The sequence below is a fragment of the Tenrec ecaudatus genome, chromosome 13 (genome assembly GCF_050624435.1).
Source record: "Tenrec ecaudatus isolate mTenEca1 chromosome 13, mTenEca1.hap1, whole genome shotgun sequence".
Lineage (NCBI taxonomy): Eukaryota > Metazoa > Chordata > Mammalia > Afrosoricida > Tenrecidae > Tenrec > Tenrec ecaudatus.
Window position 1 is genome coordinate 15698429 of NC_134542.1, and position 26352 is coordinate 15724780.

The window sequence follows — 26352 nt, forward strand, 5'->3', positions numbered from 1 at the left end:
GCTCATGCAGCCTTACATTCTTGTTCGCTTGTAGTCCCTGGTCCCTTAGTGACCTGGACAGTGAGCAGGACTCCCTTCTAAAAGGTGGTGTATGCCGTAATCACCTACCGAAAGCCCCTCCCAAGGCAGTCTAGTTAACTCCGACTCAGCCACTCTCTATAGTGCCCAAGATAGTAAATCGTAATCGATGAGGCTATTGCCTCGTCTTTCTCCCGAGGAGCATCTAGTGGATTTGAACTACCAACCTTGCAGTTAGCAGCTAGTGCTTAACCCACAGTGCAGCCATGGCTCCTTGGTCAGATTCTGGGGAACACTGTGTACCTTTCTCTCCTTGTGAAGCTCATCTGGCACGCTCTTCCAACTCCAGCCTCCCAGCCCGCCACCCCTCTGCTGGGTGGTTTACATCAGCCTCTCCAGGCAGCACTTTGAAGTCTGGGAAGTACATGGATAATTTAGGCTGACAGACTTGGCAGGCCCGTTTAAAAAGCAGACTTGTTTGATGGCATGACACAGGAGGTCTGTTAACTGAGTTATAAAGAACTGAGGCATTTCCAACCAACTCGAGTTTTTGGCATGAAATCGAAATAGTTCTTATTTTGTGGCGGGCAGTCAATGAACTTCCTATGATGTAATAAGGTCTCTAGATGCCAAAGACTAGGAAATGGGCATTTTCCTGAACCTTGCACTTTATCCTTGGAGGAACGGGGACCCGGGGATGCAGCTACTTTCTCTTTAGACTCAAATGGGCTACAGCAGAGGCACCGTGTTAGCTGGCAGTGAGGAGGCAGTGGGGAGGGGTACGACTGAAAATCCATAGACTGCTTTAAAAATTCTGCAGAATTCAGTCTTTTAAAATACTGCAAAATTCGTTATATGAAAATGCTAAAACAATAATACTAAGATACTAATAACTGAATACTAAAATGAAACTACTAATAGTACTGCAAAAATCATTCTTATAAGGCACACAGCTCTGATTGCACGGAGGCCCTCTGGATATCCTGATTCGTTTTTAATGGCCTTGTATATTTTGGTGTAATGTCACTATTCTGACCATCAGATACCACTTTGTTTGTTTTTCTAGATTCTCAGACTAATCTAGATGTTGCTACTTTTATCCCAAAGTCAGGATTCATATCATTTGTCGATCGGGAAAGAAACACCCCAGGGCAGAAGTTATCAAAACAAACATTCAGGCACTGTTGCTCAGCGAGGGCTGGGGGCCTTAGGTCGGGCCGGTCCCTCCCAACAAAAGTGGAACTACAAAGTAGCTCTGGGACGGCCTGTGTGCTAAAGTGGAAGCATGTGACATCAGCAAATGGGTACCACATGGCAGAGATACCCAGAAGCAAGTCAGCATTATGAAAGGGATAATTTGGTTCTGTTTCATTTCATTTCTCCCCTTCAGGGGAGAGAGAGAGGCGTGTGCATCTCGGGGGGACTCGGGCCCCATCTTGGGTTTTGCGTGTGGTTGGTTCTCTTGGCTTTCATGCTGGCCGCGTTTCAGTATGATCTCCTCCTCGTATACCGCTGAGTATAAACATTTAGACACGAAAGTTCTTTTTCTTGGGGGCGGAAGGGCTGGAGAGTGGTGAAGGTATGGTATTTGTCCACATCCACTGGCTCCCGTGCTGACTCAGGTTGTGACCCACCGGCTGGCCCTGGCTTTGGTCCTTGTTTGTGTGTGTTTATCTCTTCTCCCGGGCTCTAGTCCTGCATTTGAAAGCCAGTACTGGGGGTTTCCCCTGTGCAGTGTTGTCCTGGCGCTAATCTGCCTTCTGGATACCTGGGTTGGAGTGCTTGGGACACAGCAACCCAAACGGACTCACGACCCTCAAGCTGATTCAGATTCATGACTGTCTATAGGGCAGAGTGGAACTGCTCCCTCGGCTTACCAAGATGGCAAGTCTTCATGAGCCAACAATCTTGCCTTTCTCCCATGGAGAGGCTGGTGGACGTCAATTGCCAACCTTGAGGTTAGCAGCTCAGTGCTTAGCCCACAGGGCCACCAGGACCCCTTTTTGAACACAGTAGGTACCCCGAAGTATTAAATGGTAAAAATGGTTATTTCTCCACATTGGTCCAGTTTGCCAATTGATTGCACGGACTTCTTAATTACCAAGGATATACATGTGACGATGTAAAAACAATTCTAGATGGAGAGGTCTGAACTCTGGACACAGTGTGTTCAGTTGTGGTTCGTTGCCCTTGAGTTGATTCTGACCCCGGCGATGACGGGTGCTTGCAGAGCCAGCTGCTTCGTGGGGTTGTCACGGCTGAGACCCTCCAGAAGCACATCGCCAGGCTTGCCCCTCGGTGCCTCTGGGTGGGTTTGAACCACCAACTTTTTGGGTAGCAGTTGAGTGCTTCACAGTTTGCCCCACCAAACCAGACCCTGAAATGCACCCCTGTAGAGTCCATTACAACTCCTAGTGAGCCCATGGACAGAGCAGGACATCCTCATACAGTGTCCTAGGCTGTAAACTCTACAGAAGCAGACTGCCACATCTTTCATCTACAGAACAGCTGTTGGCTTGGACTGCCCCCTTTTAATTTTTTTAAATCATTTTATTGGGGGCTCTTACAACTCTCCTTCCGTACATCAATTGTATCAAGAATATTTGTACATATGTTGCCATCATCATTTCCAAAGTATTTTCTGCTTGAGCCCTTGGCATAAGCTCCTCTTTTTCCCCCTCCCTCCCCACCTCTTCCACCCTCGTGAATCCTTGATCAATTATAGTTAATATTATTTTGTATCTTACACTGTCGTTGTCTCCCTTCACCCACACTTCTGTTATATATCCCCTTTGGGAGGTGGGTGGCTTTATATCCAACTTTATGATGGGTTCCCCCTTTCTCCTCTTTCCCCTTCCCCAACCATCCCTGTACACTCAGGATATCACTACTCCCACTACTGTTCCTGAGGGATTTATCTGTCCTGAATTCCATGTGTCCAGAGCTCTTCTATGTACCAATGTTGTGTTCTTCAATCTGGCCAGATTTGTAAGGTGGAACTGGGGAAGGAAGCATTCAGGAACCAGAGGAATGATGTGTGTTTGGTTGGTGCTATACTGCATCTGGGTTGAATCATCCCTATAACCCTTCTGGGAGGGGGTGGCTATCCAATTGTCTATAGATGGACTTTGGGTCTCCACTCCAAAACCCCCTTGTTTATATCAATGTGGTTGTTTGTTTTGGATCTTGTGGTACTTGATTGATTCCTGATCCCATCAACAACCTCATGATCACACATTCTTCCGTGTGGGCTTATTTGCTTCCCTGCTGGATGGCTGCTTGTTTAACGTCAAGCCTTTAAGACCCCAGACACTGTATCTTTTGCTAGCTGGGCACTACCCATTCTCTTCACCACATTTGGTTATGCACCCATTTGTCTTCAGCGATCATGTCAGGAAGGTGAGTATCACAGAGTGCCAGATTATTAGAACAAAGTGTTCTTGTGTTAAGGGTGGGCTTGTGTAGGGGTCAAAATCTGTCTGCTATCTTAATGCTTAACGTAAATATAGGTACATTGGTCTCTATCCCTTTGATTATAAATTAGTACATTTCATTATAAATTAGTGTGTACATGCCTATAGCTAAACCTCTATAAATAGTTTTTGCCTCCTACTCCTTCCCTCTATTTCCTTTCACCTTCCTCCTATCCCACTATCATGCTCTCAGTAATTCCTCTCACATACATTGTACTTGATTAAACCCCTCCAGGCATTCTATACCCTCTTCGCCATCAATTTTAGTTCTCGTTATTCCCTTATCCCTGAGTTTGTTGGCTGTCCCCTCCCCGCCCCCTCCTCTCCCATGCCCCTCCAGACCTGCCAGTCCTGTTGTTTTCTTCTCGGGATTGTTTATCCTGCCTCTCTTATATAGGTAAAGGGGGAAAGAAAAACAAAACAAAAAACCAATGGATAGTTCCAGGTCTGCCTGCTCTGACCCTTATGTATGTTTTTGAATCAAGTCTGATGAGGTGCCAAGCCCTGTCCCCCAAGTCAGAAGTCTGTTTTCAGGATTCCTCCGGGACTTGTTTACTTTCCTCCTCTTGCTGCCCTATTGCATTCTCTTGGTGTTACACCCCGCTGTGCATGGGGCAGACTAGGCACACTTTCTGCACAGTGTCTCCAGTGCTGTCCCCATAGTCCTATGGGTCAGTGAAGGAACATGGTGTCATGGTGGGGTTGGCCCTACGGTCCTTTCTGTGCATTGACTGATCTGAGCAGGGATGTCGTCCCTGGGGCTTGGTGGGCCAGAATGAGGTTCGTGTTCTCTCTCTCTCTCTGCCTCCCTCTCTCCCTCCCTCCCTCCTAGCTTTGGTTGGCAGCCCAGCTCTGTAACCAGGGAATCACTAGGGACTCTTTAATTAGATGGCTAGAGAATATCTGCTTCCTAGTCACTGTGGCCAGTAGGTCATCTTTGGGAATGAGTCTGTGGTCGAGCTTCTGTTCAATAGGCTAATAGGAAGTCTTTCTTGACTTTCACTTGGCTTCCCCAGGCGGGTGTTAGTTTGGTCTTTCTCTTTTTCAAATTTGAAAAGGAAAATAAGACTAGCGGTCTTTTGGTGTTTGTCTTAGAACAGTGCTCTTCTCCTTAGTAAAGGCCCCCAGACACCACCCTCAACACGCCTGACCTTGCTTGATCTTAGAAGCCAAGGTTGGACCTGGTTACCACTTCCTTGGATGGGAGGTCACCTGGGAGAATCTGGTACTCTGGACCTAGCACCACTCACAGCTAGCTGTACTAGATGTTTCAAATAGCAGCAGGTCACCCAGAGTGAACAGTATTCAGCAGAGCTTTTAGACTAAGAACAGACTCACTGCCATCTAACTGATTCCAGCTCACAGTGACCCCATTGGACAGAGTAAACCGCCCCTTGCATTTCTCAGACGAGGCTTGCTACTTCCATAAAAAAACCTCATCTTTCTCCCTTGGAGCGGCTGGTGGTTTTGAACTGCTGACATTGTAGTTAATAGCCCACCATGTAACCAAGGCTCCTAAAGAACAGACTAGGTGGAAGGAATAGGCTATCACTTCTGAGAGATTAGCCACTGAGAACCTTCTGACTGGAGGCAAAACATTGTCCACTACAGTGCTGGAAGGTGCGCCTCAGGTTGTAATGCACACAAACACAACCGGGGAAGAGCTGCTTCCTCAAACGAATCAGCCGTAATCAAGTGAGTGGAGCACAGCTCTCACGACCTTCCTTTGCTGGTGGGGCATGGCTCAGAAGTAGAAGCAGCAGCTAGAAACATTGGATGGCACAGGATAGCGCAGTGCTTCATTCTGTTGTACAAAGGGGCACTATGAGTCAGAATTGATTTGACAGCACCAAAATATACCTACCGTACATACTTGAGTATAAGCCGAGGCACCTAGTGATTATCTGGGAAACCAGAAAAACTGCTTGACTTGAGTATAAGCCTAGAGTGGAAAATGCATAAGCTATTGGTGAGTTTCAGTAATCAAAACAAATGAAAATAAAATTACTAAAAATTGAGACATCAGTGGGGTAATGTATTTAAATATTTATTTTAAATAAAAAACAAATAAAGGGACAAGTCATTTAACATTACTAAACCAGCATAGTAAGTGGAAAATAGGTTCAACAAAAACAATAAGGTATCAACAATGATACCTTAAAGAGTACTATTCCCTGAGCTCAATCAGCAACCAAGCTAAACTAGAAAGAGTTAAAATCCTTCAAAACTGGACTCATCATCATCATCCGTATCCCAATGCAGAGCTTCAGTTGGTGTGAGGTCATCATAGACTCTGTCCTCACTGAGATCGCCGTCACCACCATCACTGCTGTCATTTTCATACAAAGCGCAGTCTTCATTGCCATCCATAGCATTACTAATACTACAGTGCTGGGAGGCACGTCGCACCATGTCTTCTGGAATGTCTTCCCATGCATCTCGAACCCACTTTGCATTAACTCTATGTCAGGCTTCATGAGATTTCCTCCTTTTGTTAGTCGGGCTTGACCAGATGACATCCATTCATGCCACTTCCTTCACAAACGTTTTCTAAAAGGCTTATTCAAAGATACACGTCATAGGATGGCTCTGATTGGTTAGATGTGAGTAAACATTCAAAGCCCTGCAGTGTCAGCGGGGCGGAGAAACGGCAATCACCCGCAAGATAACGGGCAATCATAACGGGCAATCGTCCCGTTACCTGGGGGGGGGGGCAGCGAGATGTTACACCTTGCTGGGGTACCACTGACCCGTGTATAAGCCGAACCCCAGTTTTTCAGCACATTTTTTTCTGCTGAAAAACTCGACTTATACACGAGTATATACGGTATTATAAAGTTGAATGATACCACAGAATTTGAGTCCACCTTATTCTAATGCTGTGGTTTTGTTTAGTTTTAACAGAGGTCTAGGTTCATGTGACTATTCCCACAGTCAGAATACATGATGGTCCTACCACCCTCAAGCCCCTCACATTGTGCCATTGTATTCACGTCATCTCCTCACGTCTAAACCCTAGCAACTATCTCTTCCACTAGTAAGTTTTGCTTTTTCTAAACTAGCAGCTAAGTGGAGTTCTACTGTGTGTCGCCTGGTGGGCTTGGCTTCTTCAGTCTGTATGCAATGCCTTGAGACGGATCCAAGGAGACACACCCATCGCTGGTTTGCTCCCTTGCTCCGTAGTAGTCCCGTGTGTGGGCAAGTGGCCTTGCTTTCTCAAAGTTTGCTTTCCGCCCTCTTTGTTATTAGGAAAGCCCTACATTGGTGCTGGTTTTCATTTACTGAAAGAAATTTGAAGAGGAATTTTGCTTTTTTTTTTTTTAAAAAAAGGTGAGAAGCAAAACTAGCATCAGCCTCTGTTTTGCAGCGAGCTCTTAATTAAGGAGACAGCTTGTAGCTGAGGCCCTTCCTGGAAAGCACACGCAGCATCAGGCCGCCATAGCGGTGCCCTGCGTCTGTGAACGCTGTGTGTTAGTAGTGCTGCTGTAGGTTTGACAAGCCATTTGGTCTGATTTGGCAGTCATGTGTTTGGTTGTTGTTGAGAACAAAACAGGTCAGAACATCGAGCAATGTGCCAGTCTCTACATGTCCACGCATAAACATGCTTTTAAACAGCAACATCATCTCCCGATGAGTAACTGCACGCACTTTACATAACCATGCCCGGTGTCGTCGTTTCCAGACGTCACGATTGGACGTCATGTTGCAGTGAACGTCTTCCTACACAGAGCCTTTCTGTGTATGCAGGATTATTTCCTTGGGGTAGTACTGCTGAATTAGAGCATGACGTCCTAAAGGTCTGCCATAAACAGTTGACTTGAACAACCAGATGATTCCGAGCACTGTTCCCTGCAAGTTGAAAATCCACGTACAACTTTGCTCCTTCTCACCCACACTTACCTGCTGATAACCGACTGCTGTCCCGTGACCTTAAGATGACATGCGCCTTCCTGAGGCGCTGCTTCCGTGGGAGCTGGGTGATGTGTCTGCACTCACACAGGAGCTGCGCCGTCAGCACAGGACAGCAAAGAGTGTTCACGTGCTGCGGAGGTGGTTGGCACCTTGCTGGCATGACTGACAGCTTCACAATTGCCCTTTTCTCTTTTACAGTGGTCATTTAGGCAAGACTCATTCATCTTGAAATGATGGGCAGAAAACTCAACCTGTGATACTTCTGGTGTATTCCTAAATTCTTTCCAAAGGGTTTTACCGCCCTCTATGTACATAAGCATAAAGTCGCTGCCCTGGCATCCCTGACATAAAAACACCTTAGCAATTCTGATTGTTGGAATAGGCGATTTTGGCTTGTTGTGCATTTTTCAGGTCGAGTGTTTGTGTTCAGTCATTGCTGTGCTTTTTGAGTGACTTGGGGATGAACCCATTTCTAGAGGCAAGGTGATCGCGACCAGTTCTTCGTTTCTCTTTCTAGACGTCGGTGCCAGGAACTACAGGCACCTCTGTGCTGTGTATTACAACAGGAACCCTGGGTTTGAGATTATCCACGGGCTGCTGGACAGGATCATGCAGCTGCTCCAGGTGCCTCCAGGGGAGAAGAAGGGCGGCTACACCATCAGAGCTTCGGAAGGTAAGGCAGCGCTCGGCCTGAGCTCGTGATGGTGGGACGCTGGGCAAAGCCCTCTTCCTTGTAGAGCCTTCTGGTATGACTGGGGCAAGGTGAGGGTAAGGCCTACCTGCAGTTCATCATTAATATTTTTTCAGAAATTATTCCTTTGCCTTCCAGCTTTTTAGGAGCTCTTATAAGCATTACATAACATGCCTTTTCCCCCACCAAGCTATAGTGACTCCTTTCATTATACAGCTAATATATGTTGATCTCCTTTATAAAAGTCAGATTTTTACAGTCGTCTTGATGAGCATTGGACTAACCCCAAGGTCAGCTGTTCAAACCCACCAGGGAAAAGTGAGGCTGACTGCTGTCATAAAGATGCCCAACCTAATGTAGGGTTGCCATGAATCAGCTTCAACTCACCAGCACTGGGTAGTGTATGATACTGTCATTTCAATCTCATGTACATCATTTATTTTTAAACAGTTTTATTGGAACATAATCCACATATTGAATCCCATATATTTTAGCACCAAGACAGAGGATATATTCTGATGATTGTACATAATTTCCATGTGCTAGTTTGGTTTGGAGTGGTGCTGTGTGATTTTTTTCCATTGTTAAATGCATTCATAAGCTGTAACTGCTTCTGATGTGATTTAAGATTTTTTTTAGGCCAACTTATTATAGTAGTTTTTCGTATAATATGAATATTTACAAACTCAGACTTGAAGCTCCTTTTCAATCTACTTTGCCTGTCGGGGTAAACTTCTGTAATGCTAATAAAGTTTTGCATGTAACACTTATGAAATGTCTAAGATTGATGAATTAGAGACGTCATGGTCGATGTTTTGATCTACATGGTCGGTCCAGACCAGCCAATAGTATGTTGTGTTTCATAGACTTTCTTAGAGAAGGGGGAACGGTATTACCTGCCCCTGGCCCATCATCATCAGGGGCTGTGCCAGCCTCCCTGGAGTCCTGGACTGTGCTTCTAGGAGCCAACAAAAAAGGTGTGTCATTATAAATCCATGTGTCACGATAAATCTCACATTTGCATTACGGTGTTAATTAAAACTACCAAAAGTATCACAGATGACCAGAAAGAATGGCCCAATCTGTCTTGGAGGAAGGACAGTCATTGAGAATGATCCTTAAAAGGAAGGAAAGCTAGACTTCCTGTCTCGTGTTATCAGGAGAGACAAGTCCCTAGAAAGGCCATCATACTTGGTAAAGTCAAGGGTCAGTAAAAAAGAGACCCCTTGGCTACATCACGGGGCTCAAACATAGCCGTGCGGATGGCGCGTGAGTGGGCTGCGGTGGGTCAGAACTAGCTCAGGAGCACCCAACAACCAACGGTTTCCACAGGGATTTCTCAATCTGCTGATCTAATGTCCATTACTATTGTCCTTTTTCTGTGCTTAAAACAAGGCCTAAAATCGTACCTTGTCAAAATAAGCCCACAGCAAAGCTGATGTGTGTTATTCTTTGTCCCTTTCATCTCATTCTTTGTCTCTGTGTACAGGGGGCTTCAGAAAGCTCGTGGAAAGATGGGATGAAAGGATAACGGAAGTTTTGAAGCCCCTTGTCTGTGCATATATACACATGCACACAGCCTTATGTCCACAAGCAAGGAGCACACTTGGCTCCCAGACTCTAAGTAAGCCTGGAAACATACACATTTGATTGCTGGAGCCTCTTTAGCTACCTCCGTTATCTTGCATCTTGGCGTTTTGTCTGCTAGAAAAAAGGTCTTCAAAGTACACAGCCGTAGAGGAGAAACAAATTAAAGGCTGCTATCTCCTGCCAGTCCTGATGATGGGGTTGTCTTCTATTACTCTGACATATGGTTTACTTTTTAATAATTAAAAATCCCTGCTGGTTTGGAAGTTATAATTGGACTAAGCCTGAGCACCAGAGAGCCCTGCTAATGTCGGCTATATTGACAGTTGGACCGCATTTCTGCCCTGTGTCACTGACTGAGCCTGCCTCCTTTGTGCCGCCTGCGGTGGTGGCAGGGCTGAGAGGGAGGGCTGCACTCCCCCCTGAGAACCTGGCTTCTCTCCACAGACGAAGACACCGGGGGCCCACTTGCTGGACTGCCGCATTGATCCTGAGGAGTTTGGTTGACATTGGAGGGCAACCTTGCCTGCAGAAGGCCTTGGGCAGCCCGAGCTGTGTGTGCACCACGGGCGCACGGTCCACAGGGGCTTGTATTTGCTGAGCACACTTGCAATGAAAAGCACAGAATGTGAGCAAGGGATTGCCGAGCCAGTGCTAGAATGAGGTCAATGTGGAGGGAAGACAAAAAAGAGGAAGGAAGGGCTGCCTTCTCAGCCTCCTGCATGGTGCTTTCTGGTTTCAAACGGGCGTTAATGCTTTAGTGGCATTTGATCAGATTATTATAGCATATATATTTTTTTTTTCGGGTTTCTTCCCCTTCGTTTTTGTGGTTTACTGCAAACTAAATTATGTATGTTAAAATGCATTTACCCTTTTTCACAAACCACTTCTGGGCAAGGAAAAGTCTCAGCATTTCTGTGTTCAGAGCAGTTATGTGGTTGCTAGGCGAATCAGCGGCAAAAATAATTTCTTATACAACGTCGTGGGCTTTGTATGTGATTGGCTACGTTGACTTCAGAGTGTGGTCTCCTCCCCACACCCCTTTAATTTATTATCACTTTTAGTTTTGATTACTCACAGTTCTATAGAAAACTTGAGTTTAGCTGCAGATGAGCCCTCTGATGAAGGACAGATGTCTTAGTGCTTTTCCGTGTGACATGTGTAGTTTGCATTGTGCTCACAGTTCTTCTCGTGCGACACAAAGGGGCCTGGTGCGCGATCTGCTCGCTTTGTCCTGCACTGTAGGGGATGCACAGGTCGCGTAGGCCTGTCTGTTACTCTGCACCTAAGCGATCGTTGACCTGACCTGTAGGTCTTGCCTTTTTCTCTCTTTAGGAACACCCGGGAAAGATTTCAAAGCCTAAAAAATATGGGTGAAATTGTAATGTTTCCCAGGACTTCACACTGGTTGTTCGTGTAATCTGAGCTGGGAACTGTATGTGAAAAATGCATAGGGGACAACTCAACGTACAGGTGGTTTTATTTGCACAGAACTTCTGTGCCAGACTAGAGAGTGCGTCCATGTGGGGTTCCCATCGGCAGAAACGTCACTCTCTCCAGGCAGCAAGGTTTTTAAAATCTTGGAAGTTTGGAAGCTTCCTGATCTTAATCTTCTGTGTCAAAATTGCCCTCATGCCTTGGGTTCAAAATGGTGTATTCACCATGGCTGCAGTAGTGACCCCTCTGTCAGGACCCCAGTGTGACTGTCAGTAGTTGTCCACCAGCTCTGGTTGTGTGCCTGGGGGGAGGGGGTTGGTGCTGCTCCTGCAGAGGTGTCCACTCACGCCGCCCCATTTGTTCTGGACCAGCATTGCTTTTCTGGGAGCAAACTGGCACGTGGACTGCCCTTCCTGCCCCCTCCAGGTGGACACTGCTGGATCCCCGGCTTCTTCTCCCCAGAGAAGCCATCTGACTTGCTTTGCTCTCAATTACCCCATCATGAACGTGTATGGTTAATATCTCGGTGTGGGTGCTCTACCTGCAGAAGAGTATACGTAAAAGAGCAAGCGTAAGACCTAGTCCTCTTATCCGTTGCAGGCTTACGAATAACTCAATAAAGTTCTTTTTTTTAAATAATTTTATTGGGGGCTGTATAACTTGTCACAATCCATCATCCATCCATTTTGTCAAGCACATGTGTACAATTGTTGCCATCATCATTTTCAAAATATTTTCTTTCTACTTGAGCCCTTGGTATTAGCTCCTCAATTTTCCCCCCTCCCTTTCCCACCCTCACTCCTGAACCCTTCATAATTTATAAATTACTATTATTTTTTCATGTCTTACACTGACTGATGTCTCCCTTTACCCACTTTTCTGTTGTCCGTCCCCCAGCAAGGGGGTTATATATAGATCATTGTGATCGGTTCCCCTTTTCTCCCCCCACCTTTCCCTTACTCTCCTGTTATGGCTACTCTCATTATTGATCCTGAGGGGTTTATCTGTCCTGGATTCCCTGTGTTTCCAGCTCTGATCTGTACCAGTGTACATGCTCTGTTCTAGCTGGATTTGTAAGGTAGAATTGAGATCATGATAGTGCGGGGAGTGGGGGGAAACATTAAAGAACTAGAGCAGTGATTCTCAACCCCTGTGGGGGGTCGAATGACCCTTTCACATGGGTCGCCCGATTCTTAACAGTAGCAAAATTACAGTTATGAAATAGCAAATGAAAATAATTTTATGGTTGGGGGTCACCACAACATGAGGAACTGTATGAAAGGGTTGTGGCATTAGGAAGGTTGAAAACCACTGAACTAGAGGAAAGTAGTATGTTTCATTGGTGCTACAGTGCACCCTGTCTAGCTCGTCTCCTCCCTGCGAACCTTCTGTAAGGGGATGGATGTCCAGTTGCCTACAAATGGGCTTTGGTTCTCACTCTACACTTCTTCTCATTCACAATGATAGGATTTTTTTGTTGTTTGATGCCTGGTACCTGATCCCATCGATACCTCGTGATCACACCGACTGGTGTGTTTCTTCTATGTGGGCTGTGTTGCTTCTCAACTAGATGGCCGCTTGTTTATCTTCAAGCCTTTAAGACCCCAGACACTATATCTTTTGATAGCCAGGCACCATCAACTTTCTTCACATTTGCTTATGCACCTTCTTTGTCATCAGTGATCGTGTCAGGAAAGTGCGCACCATAGAATGCCAGGTTTATAGAACAAGATGTTCTTGCTTTGAGGGAGTCCATCTGCTACCTTAATACTAAACCTATACATATATGCACATAGATCTATTTCTCCATCATCCTATATAAATATATTTACATATGTACATGCTTGTATTTAGAGCTCTATAAATGCCCTTTGCCTTCTAGCTCTTTCCTCTATTTCCTTTTACTTTCCTCTTGTCCCACTATCATGTTCAACCTTCATTTGGGTTTCTGTAATTCTTCTCGGTTACATTGCCCTCGATCAAGCCCTGCCAGGCCTCCTACACCCTCCTTGCCATCGATTTCAGATCACTTGTTCCCTTGTCAAATAGAATTCTTAAGTTCAAACAAATGTTAACTGTTCACTTTAACTTTATAACTTTGCTGAGTAACAATGTTGTTTACATAAATTATAACCTAGCATACTTGATAGGCCAATTATCATCAATATATAAATAGATAGTAATAGCTTCATCCAAAATTATTTGAGTTACTGCTTTATAATTTTTTTAGTGAATTTAACTTTTTATTTTAACTTTTGCTTGATAGGAAAAATAACTTGGATATAGCCAATGTTTTTTCTTCTTTGTAATACTTGACATAACTAGTGATAGATTAAATAGCTATTTTGAGTTAAATCCTTTATGCGTGATTCTCAGAGCCCGTGTCACACACAAAAGCCCAAATGCTCCCACAGAAACAGCACCCGTGGGCAGCCATAACCACTGCAGCCCACTTCCCATGCATGACTGATGTCCAGTGTTTGCCTCAGTACCATTGGGCCAGCCTGCCCTTGTGTGTCTTCTATGCCAGTGCCCCTGGTGTGGTATCCAGGGCAGCCCACCCTGTTGTCATAGAGTTAATTCCAGCTCATGTGGACCTGGTGGGACAAAGTAGAACTCTTCCCCCGCCGCCCCCCCCCAGGTTTCTAAGGCTGTTGCTCTTATGCACACAGGCAGCCACCTTATTCTCTCTCAGAGCAGCTTTGAACTGCTGGCCTTTGTAAGCAGCTGAGTGCTTAACCAGTCCACCACCAGCAAGGACTTCCTCAGAGAGACTAATTCAAATTCCAAGAAAGAAGATTTTGTCAAGTAGGCTTGCACCATGGAGGACCACAGCCATTGTAATAGCTGGACTTTTTTTGCCCATCCTCCCAAGAACTAGAGTGCACCCCAGTTGAGGAAACGTGCTAGAATAGAAGGCATGTTTGAGTGTGACTCAAATCAACTACATGAACTAGCCACATAATAATAATGGGAGAAATGTGATGTCACTGCTTTTAGTTATCTAATGTTGCTAGCACAGAAAGATCACAAATGGACTCCTTTAACAAAATAATATTCTCACAAGTTAGCAGACGAGAATTCCGAATTTCTGTCCCCGTTGGCTCTTGGGGAAGGTCTTTTTCTGTTCCGAGCTTCTGCCGCTGGGCAGGCTCGTCGCTTCACAGCTCTCTTCTCCCATCTTTGTTTGTTCACCTGCTTGTTCGGTCTCTTCTCTGTAGCAACCCGGGAGGGTCCTGAGAATCGGCCCTTGTGGACTCTGAGGCTATAAATTTTTACAGGATCAGACAGCCTCATGTTTCTCCCATTCAGCAGTTGATGGGTTCAAACTGCCGACCTTGTGGTTAGTTGCCCATTGCTTGACCCAGTACCCTACCATAGCTCCCTCAGGAAGGAGCAGTTATATGGGCAAAACTTGGCAGCATCCTGTGTGGTACACTGGTGTGTGCTGCTGAGTATTGGGGAAGAAAGACCCTCTGGTGCTCTGTGAATTCCTGGAGAATGTGTCCTGGTATATTAGATGTCAGCCCTCTTAAGTGGCCAATCCAGTTCTTCAATGGATGGGAGGGTTAGAAGAATTGATGGTGGGTGGGTAGAGATAGGTAAACATCTTGAGTGAATCCCTCGGGTGGATAAATGTGGGGCGGGCTGCTGCATACACGACCCTCGCTTCACTCTGGCATTAGCATGAGAGAGAAAGAAATGCCTGTCTTTCATCAAGCCACTGGTATGCAGGGTTTCTCTTTCACAAAGACTAAACTAATCCTAATTTACAGATTATATTTTAATTTTTACCCGCTTGCTACCCAGCTCTAAGATTACTAAGTCAGGTTTGAAGCCGGCAGCTAAGTGATTTGAAAATTAACTCTTCGTCATAGCATTTTCATATTCTCTCGTGCGAGCCCCTGCCTGCCAGTGTGGAGCCCCTCTGGTTGGAACACAGTTCACATGGCCGTCAGCAGCTTGCTCTGCTACCCGTTCCCGTGTGGTCTCGGCCCACCGCCCGCAAGCAACTTGGCTCCTGGAGATACTTGCGTCTTGTTGCCCTCCAGGCTGTTGGCGCTAACCACAGGCTTTGCTTTCCAGTTTTCATCTTTACAACTAACGAACACACTGGCCATTCCCTCGTCTGTGTTTTGGAGCATCGGACGCCATAGTATTATCTGGCTCCCACCTATAAGCTTTAACAGCCTCCCTCCCCTAAAACAAGCTAAACCAACTTTTGTGTATATACATCAGAAGTAGAGTTTTGCAGCAGAAATAAGGATGCACACACAACCGTCCTTTGTCAGACCTATGTGTATCTGCAGGTCCACCTGTTCCACCTGTGTGTGTGTGTACAGGCTCATGTCTTCAAAAGAGTTGAACCACCCTTACAGGGATCAGGACATGGCGATCACGCTTCTCTGTACAGTTACTTTCACTGGCTGCTCAAGGGGGCAGTTCTGCCTGCCTTGAGGGGCGGTGAGTCGGCACTGATTTGATGACAGGGTCTAGCGAGAGCACAGCTCTGAGCTTCTGTTGTGATGAGGTGGCTCAACAGCTGCCAGTCTCTCTGGCTGTGGGACTTTTTAGGGAAACCAGCCCATTGTGCGTGGACAGGTGATTACTCAGAAACATCAGGCACGTAAGGATGCCTTGATACGTCTAGGTATTGGGAAATCAAGAGTACCAGAAGTAGCTTGCCACATCTTCGTCTGCAGACTGGCTGGTGGATTTGAACTGTCAACCGTTCGATTAATAGTTGAGCTCTTATCCACTGTGCCACTAGGTTTCCGGAGTCTGTCTGATAAACAAAAACCAAACTCACTGCCTTCAAGTCTGTTCTGACTCATAGTGACCCTTTAGGACAGGGTAGAACCGGGGCCCCGGTGGGTTTACAGGAGCCGAAAGCCTCATCTTTCCTATGGAGTGGTTGGCAGGTTTGAACCAGCGACCTTATGGTTAACAACCCACCTCTTCATCCACTTAGGTTACTAAGATCCCTCACTATAATTCACCTTAGAAGGGAGACAGCCGATATTATAAAATAGTAAAATTAAAATAATTTATAAATTAGCAAGGGTTCATGAGGGTGGTTGGTTTTGGAGGAGAGAGGGGGAAAAAGAGGAACAGATACCAAGGGCTGAAGTAGAAAGAAAATGTTTGGGAAATGATGATGGCAACATAAGTACAAATATGCTTGATGCAATTGATCTATGGGTTGTGATAAGAGCTGTACGAGCCCCCAATAAAATGACTTATTAAAATTTCAAAAATTACATATATATATATATATATATATAGTTCACCTTAGTCACTCAAAACTAATACATGAAATCTAATACTTTGTCAGTGGTCAAGTACCAAGATGAGATTAACAGTGGGACATTACATTTGGGGAACAATCATAGTAGAGGTGTCTGGCTGACAGCTGAAAGGAGCCTTGGTGACACCACCATTCGGCACTCACTTGCTTCCAAAAGGGTGACAGCAGATTGAAGCTTGAAGATTACAATCTGGACCCACCCCCCTACCCCCCCATGGGTACTAGCACTCGCCCATCGGCTCTCCAGTCCCCGGCAGTGCGGTGATACTGCCTGGGGTACTGGCTGCACTTCAAGGTAGAGGTGGTGAGTCATTAGAGCCATTTTTGTTATAAAATGTGTTTAGTTTGAAACTAGGGGTTTGCAAGCCTGAAGTGAACCACTGACCCAGAGCTTTAAAACTATAGCCTTGGCCGTCTGGGCCAGTGGCACACGCCCAGTGGCTCGCCTCAGCTCCAGCTTGCTCCCTGGCCCTGAGATGGCTCGTTTGGGGCACATCTCCTTGCCTTGTGCACCCGCCTCCCACGGGCGTCAGGGAGGCTCTGCTGCACAGCAGATGGCAGGAGCGGAGCAGAATGTGGAGTGGAGTGTATTTGTTTCCTTCCTTTCCACAAATCTCTGTCGGCTTCACGATGACATGTTAGGAGGGAGTCTTACTTCAAGTTGGCCAAGGATGTCATGTGAAGCCCCAGGTGCAGTGCTGTCTCCTCAGCAATCAGCCCGCAGCAGGCGGTGGTGGTTGGGCGCAGGCTGTGATTGTGGAGAAAGCAGCCGGCTCCTCGTGTTTGTCCCTCGGGTAACAAACAGGAAAAAGCTGTGTGCCAGCCCTGGAGAGGAGGGTGCTCCTTCCTTTGTGTTTTGATGATCTTATTTTAAATCCATCTACGGGTTTGTAAGCAGTGTGAAGATGCCTAGAGTAATTATTTCGGTGTCGGCCGAGTATAGAATGTAATGAATGATACAGTATGTAGGCCTGGAAGATTTGGAAACATCTTGGAGGCACTTTTGTAAACCACAATAAAAGCCCTTCGGCAATCCACCATTGCGGTTGAGGCAGATGTAAAACTGCACTTTGATGGAGCACCTCGAAGCTCATGCCACATTTGACCCTCCTTCAGCCTCTGAAAAGTGTGTGTGTGTTTATGAGACACAACCTGATATAGATTAGAATCCAGAATAAATCCTATGTTTCCCTAGCATATTGTGTGTGCGCACATGTGTGTGCTTGGGGTCAAAGTTCACATGGCAAAGTAAGGTCCGGTTTACTGATTGTATACATTGTTCCAGGCACGGTGCCAGTGTTCTGATTATGTCCCTTCCGCTTGGGTGCTTTCTTCCCAAAGGCTCTCGCTTCCCTTTCCTTGCCGCCTCCTCTTCGCTTTGGGGGAGCAGTACAAAACTCACTGTTGAAGGGAACACGTGACTCACAAGTTCCGCCTGTTCCTTTGACGCCGAGCTAATACTTGGCCGGAAGGGCTGCAGAAACCGCTCACCTTCGGTGACAGCCTCCTGGGTCCCTGTGGTCTCTGCTCGTCTACAAGATCTGGCCTGTTTAGGAATTGAAGGTTTCGTTTGTATTTTCTTCCAGCCTAACCCGACCTTCCATCCTGTCTCTGGTTATCTTGGTAGCGATAACCAGGCACCATCCAGCTCTTCTGATCGCAGCTTAGAAGCTGAGGCTCTAAGTCTCATGGAGTCGATTTCTGGGAGCTTCTGGTGACCCTTGTTTTCTTTAGCTCCTTGTGGGCAGAGACCAGTTGTTTCCATGGAAACTTGCAGGCACTGCTCACACACTGGGATGTGGGATGTGATTTTAGTGGCCTGTGTGACGCCAGCTGGCTACGTTATCCCATGAGGCTCTGGTCCCTGTAAGCCACTCCTGTGAGGTGGCAGGTGTCTGGGAAGCCCCCTGTGTGGCTGGTTATATAAGAAGGCTTCAAAAAGTTCACAGAAAAATGGAATTCCCCACAAACTTTTTAAAAGCCCCACATACCTACAGCAGCAGCCCTAAAACACTTCCCGCTTGCTCTTTCCGTACCTGCCCCGCCCATGGACTAAGGTCCCTTGGAAATGTCAAAAGGCCATGGAAGTAAATTCCAGATTCCTCTGCACAAATTAACCTGGAAAATTTGGGAGTTGGGGTTATCAATACACAGCCATAAGCAGAGCGTGGTCATTCAGAAAATGCCTTTACTGAAGGCATTTGTTTCTCAACTGGCTAGAAGCCTGTGTCCTCTGGGCTTGGCTGATGACCTTTCAAGAATAAGGCTCTACAGGATCCTCTCTTTGTTGGTAATCCCGAGATTGCCCGGTCCTGTCTCCCCGTAAAGCTGCTGTGAACACAGCACCCTCTGAGCGCCCCATGCTGTGGGGCGAAGGAGGTGCCCGGTCTCCTCACGTCCAGCGCGTCAGCTGTGAGAGTTAATGCTGTCTGCAGGTGTGTTGGGATTAGCACTGTAAAGTTGGGTAAGGGCTTTTCTTTCTTTGATCTCAGAAGGGGATGAAAGATAGCCATTAAACTCAAGGGATTAGGTCTCCTCTCTTTAAAGACTTTGGGTACCATAAATATTTCACTTCAGAGGTGAGGTAAAGCATTGTATACATCTGGGGGAAAGTAGGTGTTTTATATTACCAGTTGGAAATTATTCAGTCCCCACCTACAAATTAAATGGTCTTTACAGAGATGTTTTCTCCCACCCCAAAGTATTAGAGAATCTGAAAGGTGTGTGTGCTAATGTCCCCCCACCCCCAGCCTTAAACCGTTTTTCTCTCCCTTTATAAAGTGAGTGTCTCATCGACATTGGGCCTTCTCCCATTTGGCTCACGCACTTTTGTAGAATTCAGTCTAACGCGCTGAGAACTACCTTTAAAAAGGACACCGTGTCACAAATGTTGACCATAAGTGTGCATTCGAGCCTCCTTAGCACAGGCTGTGATTCTGATGTGCTGACGCTTGTCTTCAGATGCCACGTGTCCGTTCTAACTCCTAGTGGCTCTGTGTATGACAGAATGAAACCCTGCCTGGCCTAGCACCGTCCTCACAGTTGTTGCGGCCAGTGTGTCAGCCCTTCTCCATGAGGGTCTTGCCGTCCACTCTTCCACTGACACTCTATTTACCAAGCAGGTCCTCTTCCAGGGACAGCTCCCTTCTGATGAAAGACAAAGTACATGAGACAAAGTCTCACCAACCTCGCTCCGAAGGAAGGTTGTGGCTGTACTTCTTCGAAGACAGATTAGTTTATTCCTCTGGCAATCTTGGTACTTTCAATATTCTTTGCCAGCACTATAATTCAGAGGTAATCTTTCTCATTCTTCTCCAGGCTTCCTGATTCAGGGTGATTGGAAATGCAGTGGCTTGGGTCCGGGGTTCCTCAGTCTTCAAAGAGACATCTTTGCGTTTGAACAGTTTAAAAAGGTCGTGTGCAGCAGGTCTTCTCAGTGGAATGCGCTGTGTTCCTTGACTGCTGGGTCCCTGGGTGTTGGGTGTGGATCCCAGTAAGACAGTGGGCTGGGTGGGAAACCAAGAGAAACGACAGCATCGGAAATGGTTTCCACCCTGTTCCCTTCTTCCTTCCCCGTCACATACTCTACCAGTTCACTCCAGAATGGATCACTGGGTTGTTTTTTTTTTCTCTTCCTGTGATCATCTTTGAGGGTAGGTGCTTACACCATGGGATGGATTCCATTTTGTAGATCTACCAGTAGAATTACAGAGTTAGGAGGAGGCGGCTTGGGTAGGTGTCAGCCTTTGTTCGAGTCACGTGGTTAAGCGAGTCTCCCCCATCCACTCTGTACTACATCATCAGTAATTTAGAGATGTAGAAATAGCTTCACTTGGTCCAGTGGTTTAGTATACCTATATATCTGAATGTTGTGTTTTGTGAGTTGGGGTTTCTGTTTCAACGTGTGGGGTGGGGGTGGGTAGTTTCTTAGCTGCTTTGACGTGTGTGATAAATGTGTACTCCTTTTCTGGCAGTCCCCAACACGGGTGATAAACTTCCACTTTGTAAGCAGCTCCGTGGCTTTAGATAGCAGAGCACATGTTGATGATGGGGACAAAAGGGAAATGTTTTGAGCAGATGATTTTTAGAGATGGGCCAAAGAGAGTATCGAATCAATAAGCAGCTCATGTGGGGGAGGGGGCTGGTAGGGGGCATGTGTTCGGGTTATGAGCTGTGAGCGTGCTGGGCGACACTGTCTGATCCTCTCGGCTCAGGGGTCTGCTCAGTTACCTCCCTTAAGCTTCTACTTCCGAAGCTTCATAAAATTACAGGAGTGACTCATATGGGTAAAGCCGCTCCCCACTGCAGGCCTGTAATAGTACTCTAAAAGAAAGACGGGCAAAAAGAAACTGTGAAAGGTGTTTGGCAACGAGCAAGAGAAGGAGCTCCCCATCGCTTTGAAGGTCAATTAGCCAGAAAATGTGCTAAAGACTAGGTGCTAGCTGGATGGGGCCCAAGAATTACCCCCAAGGTCCTCAAAGTGGCCCTGCCGCCTGCCAATGCTGGAGCACAGACAGGCAATTACAGCGGGGAGGAGAGGCTGCAAAGGCTTTCATTAAGGGGCTTACTTACACCCCACTACGCTTGGGAAATTAAGTTCTTATTTGTGCTTAACTGCTGTTTCTTTTGTTGGCCTTCTACACGTATTTCAGCAGAGGATGGCAGAAGAGCTCTCGCTCTGCTTCTAAGCACAGTGCGACCAGGGGCAGGAGCTGGGAGGAGCCTGCCAGGCCCTCGGGCCGAGGAGCATTCTGAGCACAGGTTGAAAAGTGCCACACTTGCACTTGGCCTAAACAGATAAATCAAAGAAATGCGCCTTCATTTGACTGTAGAATTTGAATTTTAGAATTCCCACGTACAAGGCAATATGGTTTTTCTTGGATTGGCAGTTTGACCGTTCTGCACAGTCAGCTGCTGTTTCGCCAAAGCCCAGCCCACTGTCATCGAGGCAATTCTGACTCCTTGTGACCCCACGGGACCCAGTGGAGCTGCCACCTCTTCAGCAGAGCCTCACCTGCTGACTTTCAGGTAGCCGCCGAAGGCTTAAAATAGCTGCCGCCAGGGCTTCCGGAGGCTGTTTTCCAGCACGTTTTGCTGTGTTTGTGTTTGTGTTTGCACTTGTGCTTGAGTGGCCTTTGTCTCTCTTGCCGATCCGATTCTTCATGAGCTGTGATCTGTGTTTAAGGTCAATTCAGATGTGGAGTCCCTTTCTTCTGGACAGACTGCCAGTTCAGAGGCTCTCGTTCCAGCTGTGTGGTGGCTGCGATCTGCCAAGGTCTAGGGCTGAGTGCCCCTACTGCTGCTGGTGGCGGAAGTACTCTCCCTACAAATTCAGGCTGAATTTGCTTGGGGGGGGGTTCGGGGGGGCTGTTCTGTTAGGGAAGCCATTGCTCTTTCTGCCCTGCTCTGAAGCACTTCAATTCTCCCCGTGAAGCTGTTTCACCTTCCATGTATCTCTCACTTTGTGTCTATGGAGACCAGAAGGTTAACTTGCTCTTAGAAGAGGAGGTAAGACAAAATTCATGCCAAGTGCTTTCATCATAATCCCCCCAAAATGACAAAAAAAAACATTAAAAATCTCACTTTGGGTTTAAAGTAAGTGGTTTCTAGCAAATCAGAAATCCCATTATTGCACTTATTTTTCCCATGTGGGTGGGAAGGAGTGCAGTCCCTGGGAGGAGCACGTGGTGGCTCCCTTGACGACGCACTAAAAGGCAGCAGCTCCGACTCTTTCACAGAAGCACTTACTGATGAAGGACAAGCGCCGGAGGCATCAGTATGGATGAGAGACACCTCAAGGTAAAGGGCACAAATCCTCCAACTGGCCCAACAGACAGCGCTGTGATAAAGAAGGTTGATGTCAAGGATTCCGTTTTACTTGGATCCAAAAGCCATCCGTGAAGCAGCCGTCAGAATCAACACTGTGTGCATTGGGCACATGCAGTGCACACGATCTCTTCACAGAGTTCCAGGGCAAGGGCGTCGTCACTCTGAGGACTCTGGTGTCCCTGTCCCCAGCCCTGGGAGCTGTCATCGCCTCACGTGCCTGTGGAAGCTGGACAGTGAATAAGGAAGGCTACAGAGGAGCTGCTGCCTGTGAACGATGGTGTTGATGAAAGCACTGGCTGTCCCGTGGACTGCCCATGTTAGAGGAAGCACAGCCCGATGCTCTGCGGCAGCAGGGCTGACAGCCTCATCTCACAGGCCTGACGTGTCAGTAGAGGGACCAGTCCCTAGAGAAGGCCATCATGCGTAGGAAAGTAGAGGGGCAGCGAATAAGAGGAAGACAAGACCTCAGCAAGATGGGTTGGTACAGTGTCTGCAACCACGGGCTCAAACAAAGACACCGTGACGAGGGTAGAGGGTCATGCAGTGTCTCATCGTGCTGTACCTCGGGTCCTTCTGCGGGGGAACCGCCTGTACGGACTGTTAGAACAACACACCCAAATCGCCACCATCGTCAATTCTGCCTCATGGGAGCAAATCTATCTAGGATTGCCACGAGTGTAAGCCTGAATGGGAGCAGACAGTCTCGTCTTTCTCACAGGGAGCGGCTGGTGGGCCTGAACCACAGTGCCACCAGGATGTCTTAACCACACAGTTTAATTTAGATACTCTCAGACTTGAATGTGTTTTTAATAAAGCATAATATTGAATTTCCCTTTTCTTGCAAAGAGGAAAAATTATATTTAGTGATACATAAATTTTTTGCTTTACCGTGTCCCTTGCTTGTTAATGAGCCAAAGCAAAGCTTGATCTGGAATTTTGGAGAGAGGTACAACAGGTATTATCTTGCATGCAAACTTGTGCTTTTTTCTAAAAATTGCTGATTCAGAAAATTATTTTGTAAGGTAAAATTTCTGTTTTATCTCTTAGGCTTTTATTTATTGGCTTTATTTTGTTAACATTGTCAAGATAGAGACGTCTGGCTTAGATTCTAAAATAGTCTGGTTTTACATGTCAGTAAACATGAATCCACTCAAATTGGAATTGACGATAAAGAACAGGGTAAGTTTCAGTGCAGCGAGGGTTTTTCAGTATCACTCAGTTATCAAAAAAGGCCACGAAGCCGCCTTTCTGAATGGCCTTTGTCAACGGTGCGTTGTCATTACCTGCTGCTGTCAGACTCACCGCCATCGGATCCATGCTGACTCAACAGCCTGTGGGACATTGTAGGACTCGGGTTCTGAGGCTATACGTCTTCACAGGACCAGACGGCCTCACCTCTGCTGCAGAGCCGCTGGTGGGTTTGAACATGACACCGTTACAGTTAGCAGCCCATCGTGTGGCCCAGGGTGCCACCAAATCAGTTCCCGCTCAGAGCAGAGAGGTTTAGCTCACGACCCTTTATGTTTGAGCCCATTGTAACCATTGTGTCCGTCTGCCCCTTTAAAGGTCTTCCTCTATTTCAGTGGACCATTCCTGGCGGCTTTTCCCAGGGTGGTGGCCTTCCCCAAGGAGACTGCAGACAACACAGGCACATTCGGGCAGGGTTCTAGGGCCGAGGCGGGGCTGCTGTCTGAGTGGCTTCTTGGTTCCCTCACAGTTGTGATCTCTTGAAGGGCTGTGAGCTCTGTCTTCCTACAGAAGTTTGTCTTGCACGAAAACAGTCAAGATTTATGTCTTACACAAAAGACTACAGAAGCTTGTCTCACACTAACTTCCGTATCTGACATTGAAGATTTCTCTTATTTTCAGAGGAAACTGTTTTGCTGCTTCAATGTTTAAGGCAGGCTTTCATTGTGATCTGACTTACATATTCCATCACCTCCATATTTAGTAACGTTTCCTGGCATCGCTTTGTGTAACCGTTGAGCTGCTAATCACAAGGTCAGCGGTTCAAACCTAGTAGCTGCTCCGTGGGCAAGCACTAAGGCGCTCCCCTCAAGATGTAGAGCCCTGGAAATGCATGCTAGATAGAGGGTCGCTGTGGGTCGGAATCGCCTTACGGCAGTGGGTCTGATGTGGGGACCTTTTCTAAGGCTCTACACTGTCTGTCACTTTTATCCAGACAAAGCCCAGGTTTGAGCTATGAGGGACCCGGAGATCCCAGCCATTTGGGGGCATCGGCTTGTGTTTCTACAGCTGACCTTGGAGCCATTGGCTGAGCCTCAGCCCTTTGCTCTCTATCCATCATTATGCTGCTGGGAGGGGACAGGCTGGTGGCTGCAGTCCAGCTGGGTAGGCTGCACTGGAGCTTGCTACCAGCAGGGGGCCTTGCGGGTAGTTGGGAGCTACGGGCCTCATCCCCATTTCCAGTTGATAGTACAAGAAATGAGTCAGCTTTTTAAAAATTTAATTTCCCTACAATATTGAACCTTGATTAACACCAGTGGTAAGGGGGATTTCCTGAATGGAGAGTGGGCCTGGATGGCTTGGGGGTTTGTTATTGTTACCTTTAAAACGGTTTTTTAAAGCTCTGTGAGCATAGAAAACGATGCCGCCGTCCTCCATGCTCAGAGAATGTGTGCCTGGCTCCGGGGGTGGGGCTGACCTGGGCTCCCAGAGTGCTCAGCAGGCAGGACCTACCTCTAGGGGGCTTCTGGCACTGTGGCCTGCGGCCGGCCGCGACAGGTCCCTGGCCTGCGGGAGAATCTGAAGAGTGAGGTTAGGCATGGGAAATGAAGGCAGTGCAGACTTAGGCAGCCAGTATGAGCGGCCATACGGTTCCTGGAAGACCTCCATTATCTCTCCGTTCCCTTGTTGCACGGACTCTGTGAGCCCACCTCTGCTGATAGCTGACTGTGTTTCCAAGACTGCTCACCTGCTCTGCAAACCATTTCCCACCCCAGGCAGGTCCCTGACTTGTCCTGGCTATGCGCTGGCACTTGCCCTGCCTTCCTCCAGCCTACCGGGACCCTTTCGACAAAGGAGCAGGGTCCTGGCTTCCATCCTGCCCCTCGTTTCCTTGCCAGAGTTCACTGGGGTGTCAAGTGCGCTTGCTCCTGGAAAGTGTGAGGAAGCACTCGGTCCTGTGCAAGCAGACGGCCTGTCTTTGGTAGCTGGTGTCTGCTGGTGTCTCCCCAGGAGCAACATTGATGTGCTCTCTCTGTTTTGCAGGCTCTGCCTTCTTCCCTGGGCGATGCGCTGAAATCTTTGCCCGGGGTCAGAGCGTCGGGAAGCTCGGCGTCCTCCATCCTGACGTCATCACCAAGTTTGAGCTGACCATGCCCTGCTCCTCCCTGGAAATCGATATCGGGCCCTTTTTGTGAGGCTGGAGCCCTGTGTGTGACACCCCAGCCCCCATCCCCGTGTCCTCCATTTCCGCTTTAATGTTGAATCAAGTAAAGAATCCTGTCTAGTGCTCCGGTGGAGGTGTCATCCATCCTTTCTCGGCCCCAGTCCAGCATGTGCTGTGCGAGGATGTGGGGGCGCTCGGAAAGTTCCAGCAGGGTGCCAGCAGACGGTGCTTGTAGGGGACAGGCTCGGTTGGGAACCCCAGGAAGACTCCCAGGAAGTCAGCATGCCACCCCCCTACCCCACCCCCTTCTGCTGGCTTCTGTACAACAGAGCTCCCCTCTCCTCCTGGGGGACGCAGCCAGGCCATTGAAAAGTGTACCCGGTGGGTGAGGGGCTGCCGAAGGACCTGTGCTTCTTCTTCGCACCTGGCACGTGCTTGCCACCAGGAAGCAGTAACTGAATGGTATTTTTAGGAAATGTAAATGAATTATAGAATCCTTATTATACATTTTAATACAAATTCATTCATGGTCTCACAGTTACAGCTTTTGGCGCCTTTTAAAAATCACTTTTTATCATTTTATTGGGGGCTTTTACAGCTCTTATCACAATCCCTTTATACATCCATTTATCAAGCACATTTGTACATATGTTGCCATCATCATTTTCAAACATTTTCTTTCTACTTGAGCCCTTGGTATCAACTTCTCCCCCTGTCCTCCCCCGATATGTTCATTTCTGCATGT

General features: G+C 47.2%; 1 protein-coding gene across 1 annotated transcript in view; it reads left to right on the plus strand.

Moving 5' to 3' along the window:
* FARSB (phenylalanyl-tRNA synthetase subunit beta) overlaps nt 1-25730 on the plus strand; it is a 59605-nt gene extending 33875 nt beyond the window's left edge. The window contains exons 16-17 of the mRNA XM_075530336.1: nt 7921-8076; nt 25487-25730. Coding sequence (XP_075386451.1) covers nt 7921-8076; nt 25487-25638 — 308 coding nt within the window. The 3' untranslated portion in view covers nt 25639-25730. The remainder of the gene's footprint in view (nt 1-7920; nt 8077-25486) is intronic.
* Nucleotides 25731-26352: the final 622 nt, after the last annotated feature.